Genomic DNA, 11885 nt, shown 5'->3' with positions numbered 1-11885 from the left:
GGGGGGATGTAGAGACCTGAAGATGTAGTAGTAAAAACACGTCCCCCTGGGCTATCACATGAATTGCATTTTTCTAAAAGTATCCATTGTAGAGTTACCAGTTCAAAGAAGGCTAGTGGCTACCTCTAACTGACAGGGCACATTGTATGGTACTAATGGTTTTTGGTTCAGAAATGGAGAAAGAGACTTTGTATTTCTTTTCTGCCCAAAACCTCTACCTCCTAAAATTTTGTATTTTGAATTTACGTCTGCTTTAGGGGAAAACACAATCGATGCATAAAAATCATCTTTTAATGTTTTTGTTTCTACAGTTCCAGGGATTCCAGGCCTAGTTCTGGCTTGTCTTTACTTTCTTCAGCTGGTGCCTTTTCTGCTAGAAGATCATCGTCCCAGCCAACCCCCGTCATCACCATTCAGTCCCCTCCAGAAGAAAGGGTAGAGCCATTGGATCTTTCAGGTATTGGGCAAGAAGTAGACAATAATTCAGGTTTGTATTCTCATACCTTGTTTTTAGTGGATTTCTGAAGTACCTATATACAATATGTCAATTTTTTTAATGTTCATTTTTTCACCAATTAATATAAATTGCCCATGGGCTTACTAGTTTAGAAAGTCAGTTGTTTGCAGAAACAGACTTTTTGTATCATGGTACTAAGATAGTTACAAAGAATACAGCTTTATCTTAGTAAATTAAGTACAATTTCAGAGCACCAAGTGTTTTTAGATGCTTAGTAAGCTGATACATGATATATCTATAACTAGTCTGATGTAATCAAGGATTAGGCCATTTAGCTGCACAAATACTTTAGAATTTTCTTTTTAAAAAAGGATTAGTTCACAATGTTACAGTATTCCAAAGCCTACTTAAAAATGGCAGCAGTGTCATACTATATTAGTTTATATTAGTCTGCAGTGTAGGCTATGTGATTTTTTTTTCTTCAACTTACAATTTTAAACACCATTTTAAAAAGTTTAAATTTACTAATTTTATGTTCTACTTTTTACTACATTGCTTTGTATATAATGTGACAACCTGAAAATACAGTAGAACCCTGGTTATCCAGAACTCAGATAACTAGAAAAATTCAGAATAACTGGCACCCGACAGCTGGTTATCTGAGATCTGAGTTCCGGATAACCGGGGTTCCACAGCAATCAAGAAAGCGGAGCAATCAGCAGGGCTCTGCTGAGTGCTCTGCTTCGTAATTGGCTGAGGAAAGGGAAACCCTGACAACGCTTGAGCCGTCATCAGGGTTTCCCTTTTCTCCGCCATTCAGCACTAGAAGTGAATGGGGACAAGTCTCCCCATTCAAGTCTAGTGCTGATTGGCCAAAAAAAGGAAAACTCTGATGCCGGCTCAAGCGTCATCAGGGTTTGTCTTTCATTAGCCAATCACGGGACAGAAGAATCAGCGGAGCTCTGCTATGCTGACAGCATGATTGCTCCCGCCCTACTAGAACTGTGGCATGTGTTCTGCATCCAAGAACACATACCAACAGCTCCGCTAGGGCTGCACATGCAATCAAGAAGGTGGAGCTGTCAGCATAGCAGAGCTCCACTGATTCTTCTGTTCTGTGATTGGCTGAGGAAAGGGAAACCTTTACCTTTTCTCGGCCATTCAGCTCTAGAGGTGAATGGGGACAAGTCTAAGGAAGGAAACCTGAGTTATCCATTAACTACACTCATCCGCAATCAGCCATTCCCCGTGGGTGCCGGATAACTGAGGTTCTACTGTACAACTATTGATACACCAATGTTCAATGGCTTTTAAGGGTTACACATTCTCCTACGGTCCAGCAACAATAAATGAGCCCAGTGGTGGCCTTCCCCTTAGCCAAATCAATTGACACTATTTTCTTCATTACATGTCTAGTTTAGACCTGCAACATGCTGAACCAGAAATTCATTACGTACATTATTGTTGTTAAACCCACATTGTGCACGTAGAGATTAAATAACTGACATTTTTTGTGTTGAAAAATTATAGAGCTTGGACACACATGATAAAAAAAAAAAACTTGACAAAGGGTCTAAAACTAAAAATGTTTTGTTTTCATGTACGCTTTAACCATTAATAAACTAAAATCTGAACAATCATCTGGGTTACTGGACTTTGTGCAGCATATTTTTGAACATGCCAAAATATGGTTAATTTTTTATCTTCTGTTTAATGTTTCTTATATAATACAGGTGATCAGAAGAGTGCAGATACCACTCCAGAGACACCACGTTTACCATCATCTACCCGCTCTGTTAGAACGTCAAAGTCCAAATCTTGCTCCTCACTGCTTTCTGCTCATGCAAGTCGTCCAGGTTCTAATACCAAACCTATTCTACCACCTATTCCATTAGGACGCAAGAAGTCTCCAAATTAATTTTTACAGCCCTTTAGCACTACTTTTCTTGTTTTAGAGATGATACAAGGCTTTTCATTTTTCTGGTATACACTTTGCAGTGAACATAAGTACAGTAAATCTGTAAAGTTTACAGCTGTTCAGTATCATATATTCAAAATGTTTTTTTTTTTTACCTTTTAGATAAGTTATAGAGGCTAATAAGGTAATGATAATAAGGTAATAAGCTAATAAGGTAAACTCATGCACAGGTGAAATAAACATATAGGATTTTGCTTTTCATATGATTGAATATTAGTGAATCTTCACATATTATTTTCAAATAAACTCTCAGGCTATAAGGCAATCAGCTTTATAGCCTGAGCACATATTCTTCTATAAAAATCTGAACACCACTAATAGTCCCTACAAGGAAGTTTTGGTTAAACAGCAAAGGATTAATACAATACATTATCTGTTTACTCTTTTATCCCTGTTTTGGTTTGCTACCATTATGGCCTATACTACTGTATTCTGTTTATACAAAAAGCAGTCAACATACCCCCCCTTCATTTCAGAGTAAAAACATTAACAAATATGACTGGATAGTATTAGTACTGAGGCAGAACAGCTGGCAGATGCAGCCAGACAGTTAGTTAGCATTTTTTTTTACTCAGGAGCTCTGCAGTGGAAGACAGAGGATTGTGGTTTAGTGGTTTTACAAAGGAAAACCAGTTACTTGCCACAACTACTACTTAGGCAAATAGATATCTTGCACAGACCTTTTTACTTCAAGAATATATTTGCACAAAGTAACAGCATGGCCATATAAATCTTTATTGCACTTCTGCCTTTCAGTAACCAAGATTACATTTGTTTGTGCCTTTTTGAATACTGACTGTAATTAGAAAAAACTATAAACTGGCCTAATTGCTCAGATTATATACAATAAATTGAATTGCTATTCTTGTTTTACTGACCCTAACTTTATCTGCCACTCTATGTGTGAATGTTATTTGTAACCTGAAAAATATTGCTAAAGCACATGCTTAAAATACCTAAATAGGTTTACTAATTTATATTGTATTTGTCATATTTAGGGATACCACTATTTTGTAAATAACCAATCCACTCTAAACTGATACCTGCAAAAAAATATTGTGGCGGCATATAGACACACAACAAACAAATTAATGTTGTTTATTAAAACAAAAGTTTGCAGACTGAGGAGGGAACACAGTTGCACCATGCAGAAAACTCTCCATACAATTCTAAAAACTCAGTTACAAAGGTTTTCTTACTTCTCACATCATAAACAGTCTGTTGTACACTAGGGTGTAAGACTAGAATAAGAGTTTACCTGGATTACTGCCATACATCCCGATCTCAAAAATGTGTTTTTATTTCAAACAGATTTTGGAAGGGAGCATTATCTGAGGAGTATTGCTAATATTATTTAACAATCATACTGGTATTCCCTATCAACATATATTATATATACATCAAATAATGATCAAGAATGTTCTAGTTTTTAATACTGAGTTTCATTAGACAATGTTTTTATTGAGCTTAATGTCTAATCTGTCTACTTCTGTGTTACTTGTTCTAATAAGTAGCTTGCTGTGTGTTCAAAACTTCCCTGGTTCTTGTTCAAGCTTAGGAAGCATAAGACCACAAACTTCAGGAGTATGGATGGATTTTTAAGCAAAAAATAAAACACAGATATTATGTCCACTTTATACATATTGAACAAATTTAGAGTATTTCCTAAACTGTAACAAGTGACTGAAAAGATGCACAGTATTAAAATAAAGATGTGTCTAGTCAGACATACACTTTACATATATACAAGTTATACTTTACATACTTTGACTAAAGGCAACAAAGCTTATAAACTGAAAGCTGAAACATTTCAGCTGAGTAAGGACACCATATGCTAGGTAGTTTGCTTTTTATCTAAAAAGTCTCTAAAAATTGAGCAATAGGAATTACTTAGTCATATACTGTAGAGGTACAATGAAGCAAAGATTTTTGAGCACTGCTAAAATTCCAATGACTGATAAAAATTACATGATACTCATAGTATTCTAACAAAAACCCATATAGTATCCGCAAGTACCTGCCTAAACTAAAGCTTGTACTGTACAAAACAATTTAAAGTGGAAGTAAACTAAAAGAGATCAGGCATGCCCAGAAAGAGCATTGTGACTTATGTATTCCAGGAGGCTCTGCACTCCAATCCTGTCTTTATCACTGTGGCAATAAAGACAAAGGGGGAGGGGGGCCTTCCTTTAAAAAAAAAAAAAAAAAAAAATTCCTTTTATGCAAGAAAATTTTTTTAGTTTAGATCCGCTTTAAATTCTGCAAGATGGAGTGTGTGCATTTTCTAAACTAGATAAAAAAAAGTGTTTTTAAAGGAAAAAAAATAAAGGTGTTTGCAAAGTTTTATTTAAAAAAAAAGGCAAGTTTTTTTTTGGCCTTACAAATGGGAGACATCATACAGTCTATAAATAAACTTCATTCATACAATGTTATCATGTAAACAAACATTTTTCTTCATTAATAGTATAAAGCCAGCAAAACTCTGCCCTCTCTACATTGTACTAGGTGTAAATGTTGGTGTACACAGGGTATTTCTGAATTTTTTAAGGAGTACTTATGGTTTTAAAGTATGTTCACTATACAATAGTTTTACATTTTGTCACAAAAACTGGAAGTGTCCTGTGCCTGCATAGTTGATTAAAGCAGGCATTTAAAACTCTTATAAACTCTTTCTGTTTGTTTTCAATGGAAGCAGTTTTTAAAAGCCTATAAACTATTGAAAATGCATGCTAAACCTCCTATTGATTTCAAGGAAGCATATAGGCTTAGTCTACACGGACATTTTACCTAGCTTTTAACCTGAGGTTTTAAAAATATTTGAAATTCCCATGCATTCCAATGGGCTAATTCACACCAGGACGTTTCCTTGAGGCACGTTTATGAGCATTATCTAGAACGCTGCTTGCAACATTTAAAAAATTAAAACGCGGGGTTAACACGGTTTCAATGAATGCATTTTCCCACATTCATAAGCTCCTGAAAAGTAAACGCGGCATAGACAATTTCAAGCGGTTTAAAAAAGTGCATATAAACACAGTAGGAACATTTACATGCATTTTTAAAATCGTCCGTGTACACCCAGGCTTATGTGAGTTTACAAGAGTTAAAAATCAAAAAGTTGCAAGGAGCGTTATCTTTAATGCTCAAAAACGTGCCTCAAGGAAGCGCCCTGGTGTAGATTAGCCCATTGGAATGCATACGAATTTCAAACATTTCTTTTAAATGCTCAGGTTAAATGCTGGGGAAACGGTCCGTGTAGACTAAGCGTGTGTAGAGACCACAATATTTTGTAATTCAAAAATTAAAACTCTTAGAATCTAAGTGCAAGATAACTTGGTGTCTGCAGTGCGAGGATCCTCTACCCGACTGTTATGAACTGGTCTCTACAGATCAACACCTGCCATGTCCATTGGGGACTTCTCTGAAGAATGAAATCCTAGTCATCACAGCAGCATATTATGTTGTAGAAATATGTTGTGGTTGTTAAAAATGTTAACTAAAAACGGTATGGTAAGTAGGTTTGCCCATAACAATTGTAGGTGCAAATAGATTTAAAAAAAAAAAAAAAAACATTGGACCCTACTAATAATATTGTAGTTAGGCACAAAGTTCAGTTGCACAGCACAGTATACCACTTCCTAAAGATATAATAAGATCCTAAAGATACACTCCTTTGCTTCATCAACTGTTCAATGCTCAAAACTACTATATGGGTTGTTAAAGGCAGCTCTAGTTTATCGATGCATCATCAGAGAATAAAAAGGAAATGGACAGCATTTTCCAATCCATCTAAACAAGATGGATCAATAAATCAATAAACATCAACAGGTGCATATTGGAAAGTTCACCTGAAACGATTCGGCTTTGTACAAATAACAACCCTTAGTACAGATTTTAAATAATAAATCGCTGCAGTGTTGCTCACTTCCCAAATCAGCCATGCAATAGCTAAATAGGGTCTATAAAAAATCCAAAAAGGATGGGATATGTAAAAAAAAAATATATGCAGTTATAAATAAAACGAGGGGAAATGATTTCAAAATGCAGATACAGATACCAATGGAATGAAGCCATTAACCATATACACTCTTAAAACCTTTACCAAATGTATTTAAATATATATATATATATATATATATATATATTGTTCAACTCCGTATTTAACATAATTTATATGTTTTTTTCACAATAATTGGGTCATGCAGGAAGTCTTTTAGGAGCAAATTTTCTAATGTCCACTTTACATTACAATCAGTTGTATTCCTAACTGTATGGTATAACAGTAGAGTAAAATACAAATATATTTTCAAATTATGAAGACTGCGGTATACGGAAGAAATACAGCTTCTTTCTTGTACTAAAATGTTGATATCTTACAAGAAAACAAAATGTTGTTGTGTGCTAGCCCTAAGTGTAATATAAATAGATGTAAGTGAGCAACATACTCACATGGTGGCATAAGGCACTTGTCAAATATTTGTATAAACCAGCTATTCTCAACTAGGGTTCTGTGGAATCCTGTTTCCCAAGTGAGTAGGGATTACTTGAGCTGTGGCTAATTCACCTTGTTTTTGATGGTATTTATATAGTTTTAGGGTCAACACTACTTAAAAAAGCCAGCCAAGCCACATGACACCAATGATCTTTTTAGCTGTATGTAAAGGTGACATTTTGCCCACAAATGTAAGAGAACAACTAAACCGAATGCATTGCATTTAGCAGGGGTTCCCCAAGACCTTAAATCAGTATTTCTCAACCAGGGTTCCTCAAGAGGTTGCTAGGGGTTCCTTGAGCAATAAGCAATTTGTACCTCCCAGATCAGTTACCATTGACACCAGTAATTTGTTGGTCACATTCTTTCCACTGGCCAGCAATGTAACATGCATTCTTGTACTGAGTTGCAGATATAGTAATCATAGTAGGGATTCCCTGAAGACCTGAAAGTCAACTCAAGGGGTTCCCCCGTGGTCAAAAGTGTGAAAAACACAATCCCAAATGTAATTTAGTAGTTCCTTTGGGGTAAAATATTGTAAAAGGCTGGTATAGACTATAGCATATATTATTTTGCAAATGATTAAATAAAATGTAGCTATAAAAAGTGTAATAAAACAACAGATTTTCCTAATTTGGAAGCACTTCTTGCAACAACTAGAACATAGGAGGATGATATTGCACACTAGCAGCAGTCATGGGTAAATGTAATTGTACAGGGGTATTTTCTACCTGAAAATCTCAGAACAGCGAGTGTATCACTGTGAAAATTGTGCAAGTTTTACCACTGGTCCCTGAGCTCAGTAAACATGTGTAGATACACCTCCCTACTCCTCTTTCACTATGAGATATCAGATCATACCTTGAAACTTAGAAAGCAACCTTTCTACATACTACAGTATGTACAATCCTTACTACTGGTTGAATTATTATCTTTAAAAGCCTGTTAAGCACCCACTACATCCTGCCCTCAATGGTAGTCCCATACTGAAATCAAGATACGGATTAGAATATGTAACAGTTTTTTTTACAATAGGTATTCCCTATCAGCTTATGTCACTGAGGAACGAATACTGATCTTTAATTATCCACAAAGTGACTCTTAAACTTGGAAAATTACAGATATAATTGCTTCAGCTTCTCTATCTTCCATTATGGTTTTAAAAGTGAAACAGAGAGGTAAAAAAGAAAGATTAACATGATAGACCTCTGACATTCACATCTTTTTCAGATTGCACACTCATACATGCATACTTTGTCACTCTTTCTAAACAACATCATATTTGTTCAATTGACATGAGTAAAATCTTTTAAAATAACCCTGAAGTTGAAATTCTAAACATCAAACTTGGAGATGAATCAGTCCATTATTATAATCTACCTAGTGCCTTATAGCCATCACAGTATTGAAATTGCACAGGAATAATGAGCCGTCACACAGACTCATTAAACCTAATGAAAGAAAAAGGGAACAACACCGCTTTCTACAATACCACATACTGTGAGCTGCCTTTTTCTGTGTGATATACATTAAAGACATTTAGTCTTTCTTTCCGTCCTTCTTGTCCTTGGTGGATGCAGTCTGAATGGTATTCCATACCTCGGTGTACAAAAGTGTACCCAAAAACACAAATGTGGTACCAATCCAGTGCCATGTAGTAAAAGGATTCTTGAAATACAAAATGGAGATGATAAGGCTAAGGAATTTTCGTAGCGTAACAACCAGGGTAACCGTGAGTGAGGGACACTCAGTAGTTAGGATAAATACTCCTCTGATGCACACATATCTTAAGAAATATGTTAAGGCAAAACAGTGAAAACAAAGAACCTATAGTACACAATATAAAGATTCTACCCAATCTTGTGTTTTAGGAGTATACAGGTACAATACATAAAACATTGAAAGCAATGGTTTGGTGTATATTCAGTAAGCACATATTTAGGTCATTATTGCAGTGTTTACCTTATATGACGTTCATCCTATACATGCTTTTTCCTACATGTTTTGTTACTGTATGTAATAAATGTATAGATTTGCTGATTAACAACCTGAGGCATAGTTAATTGGTCAATATAAGCGTACAGTATACAGTGTGTCTAAACACAAGAGCAAAAATGTAAAATAGAGACTTACTTGTCAAACGTGGTGGCTGCATTTGTTTTCTGTTTCTCCAGCTAGGAACAGTACAGAAAAATACCCATTTATCCTGTCATTAATCCAATGTACTTGAAACTCCCTGTATTTTAATATATTGTAAAGTTTGATTATTAATTTAAAACCTGTGGTAGTCCCATATGGTGGATTCTTTAGATAGGCAAGTTGTTATATACTTTGGTGCTGGGTGCTTCCAGGGGTTGTGACGGTATTATAATATACACTGGACACTGAACCAAAATCCCAACGAATGTTATTAGTTCAGTTCAGTACAGCGAGTGTTTTCACCCTGGTACAGGGAGGGTGTAACATGCATATCACCAGGTACATGTAAAAGGTAAAATAACTAAAACAAATGCAGTCACCACCAGTACTTTATTGCTGATGAAAGGACAGGGAGTTAATTCAGTCCCAGCAGCTGCAGCTCAGCAAGTTTTGATAGTTGAGTACAGCAGTCGGGCAGGTACTGTAAGCATGATGTATTGCTGAAAGGATATCCCCTGTCCCTTCCTGCAATAAAGCCCTGCCCGATTGTAGATTTTGATAGTGGTGGCCACACAATAAAGCATAACGACTGCATTGCACTGCCAAGAAGCAAACCATGCCTGATAAATATTGATGTTCATGTGCATACATTATGACTAAATAAATGCATTCCACATAAACAATATAAAGTTTTCTTAACATTAAGTATAACCATTTTGTTGTTAACTCTTTAAGTACAGTATTAATATTAGGAACAAAGTATCTCCTACTAAAGTTAACAGGGGCATAAAGTGAATTTATGAAAACGTCCAAACTTATTTCTCTTATGTGTCACAGTATAATAGTTTATCATAAATTAATGTATTTAATTATGTGTATTGTGCTGACACCAATATCATGGATAACACCAGTAACAATGAGAACATGCTGTGAGAATGGCACTTTTCACAGATTAAAAATTAGATATAAAAAAGATTATAATGAAAATACAGGAGTAGTTTGAAACATATTTACATCAAGGATACTGTGTGATTACATTCATGAGCAAATAAAACCACATGATTGGCAATTGGGTCCCCAGTAGTGGCAGCTGGAAGGGTTCTGTAACAAAATGAATGAAAACAAATCAGTATCACAGACAATGGTATCAAAATTTTGGCCTATGTATCTTCAAGTCCTATTTAATGTACAGCACTGCGTAATATGTTGGTGCTATATAAATCCTGTTATTATTATTATTATTATTATTATTAATAATAATAATAATAATAATAATAATAATAATAAAGTACAAGAAATGCATGCCACCCTATTGTCTATATTTATGAAGAATCCATTGTAATTTTACTATTCTTACTGGTCTCTCTGCCACTCAAAATGCAGCGCTAAAGTAAAATAAAAGCAAGCAAAGAGGCCCTTTATTGCAAAAAGGACAGCAAAAAATATCTGTCTGTTTGGAATTATATTATGCAGACTCACCTCTCTTCACTCTGTTGCAGCTACTGCCTTCTTCATCTGATCCTCTTCTGGGTTTAGGATTTTCAGCCATTTTATTTGAGCAGGAAGGAACAGTGCAAGCCCCACAAATACCAGGCATTGTACCCCCTGAGATGTGCATGTGAGCTGAATGTTCATTAAAGAAAGCATTAAGAAAAGACAGGCAAGTTTTTTTTATTGCAGAAGGAACACTGCCTGTCCTTTCTGCAATAAATGACCTGCATGCTCACTAATGCTGTCAGTATCCCTTCATTGGGCCGGATTTATTAAAGCTCTCCAAGGCTGGGGAGGATACACTTTCATCAATAAACCTGGGTGATCCAACAAACCTGGAATTGATTTCTAAATTCATTAGGTATTTGTTAGTAAATGTTTTCAATCATGGACAAGATTCATTCCAGGTTTTTTGGATCACCATATTCACTGATGAAAGTGTATCCTCTCCAGCCTTGGAAAGCTTTAATAAATCAGGCCCATTTTGTCAGGGGGAGTCCCTTTTTCATTACGTGAGGCTTTGTATCGCAGCATTGCTTTTACCTTTTCTTACATGGCCTACAGGACCCTTATTTCCATTCAATAATGTAACACTGATTTCCCTGAGGATGTTTCTGAAATTTAGCTTGTGATGTATGTTTTATCATGTTATGCAGTTTACATATATATTGATTGTTTTTTCTTTTCTCTAACAATTCTGTTTTTTAGGTTTCCCTTAAAAAACACATTAATAAAAATATATTAAAAGGAAAGAAAAAACAATAACTACAAATAATTGGTTTATTTCTAATTTAAAAAAATAATGCACATAGCATAATGTATGCAGCATATTAAGCCAGAAGACTTACCACTCTGAGTAAACAGAACTGCATGGTTATATATGTCAGGTGCTAGAAGAAGGAATCCTGGAAGTGGCAATGCATGCTGGTGAAGTAAATAGAAAAACAGAATTATTAACTAGTTTACAAACACATTATTTTAGCAAATATCATGCAAGAAAGTATAGAAAATGGAATTTAAAAAAAGTCATGTTTAATGTTTTTTCTTTTCCATGCAGATTAGCTTTGTTTTGTTAAAATGTCACACATTCTCTAGCAATCCAAAGTACATGAAGAGGAACTTACATTATAAAATAATGCTTCTTTAGAATGTTTTCCATATTCCTTATAGAGTGTTTCTTGAAAAATTCCCATTCTAGCTGACACCAGAAGGGCAAAGGTCAAAGCAGCAATTCCTGTGAGATACACCAGAAATATATATAATAAGACAAAGTAAAAAGCCTCTATTATCCAACAATTCTGACAAATATGCAAGCTTTAAGTGACACC

The 11885-nt window shown here is 35.1% G+C and overlaps 2 protein-coding genes across 2 annotated transcripts in view; one reads left to right on the top strand and one right to left on the bottom strand.

Annotated features, from left to right (window-relative positions):
* LRGUK (leucine rich repeats and guanylate kinase domain containing) overlaps positions 1-3299 on the top strand; it is a gene marked incomplete in the record, with an annotated part of 42522 nt that extends 39223 nt beyond the window's left edge. The window contains 2 exon segments of the mRNA XM_072401845.1: positions 312-487; positions 2191-3299. Of these exon segments, the coding sequence (XP_072257946.1) occupies positions 312-487; positions 2191-2375 (361 nt within the window).
* A 218-nt stretch (positions 3300-3517) lies between these two features.
* Positions 3518-11885, bottom strand: part of SLC35B4 (solute carrier family 35 member B4) — a gene marked incomplete in the record, with an annotated part of 12658 nt that continues 4290 nt past the window's right edge. Inside the window, 4 exon segments of the mRNA XM_072399058.1 lie at positions 3518-8713; positions 10092-10167; positions 11406-11481; positions 11682-11791. Of these exon segments, the coding sequence (XP_072255159.1) occupies positions 8467-8713; positions 10092-10167; positions 11406-11481; positions 11682-11791 (509 nt within the window).

The sequence above is a fragment of the Pyxicephalus adspersus genome, chromosome 2 (genome assembly GCF_032062135.1).
Source record: "Pyxicephalus adspersus chromosome 2, UCB_Pads_2.0, whole genome shotgun sequence".
In the NCBI taxonomy this organism is placed as follows: Eukaryota; Metazoa; Chordata; class Amphibia; order Anura; family Pyxicephalidae; genus Pyxicephalus; species Pyxicephalus adspersus.
Note: the sequence above shows the minus strand (reverse complement) of the source record. Positions and strands in the feature narration are given on the sequence as shown.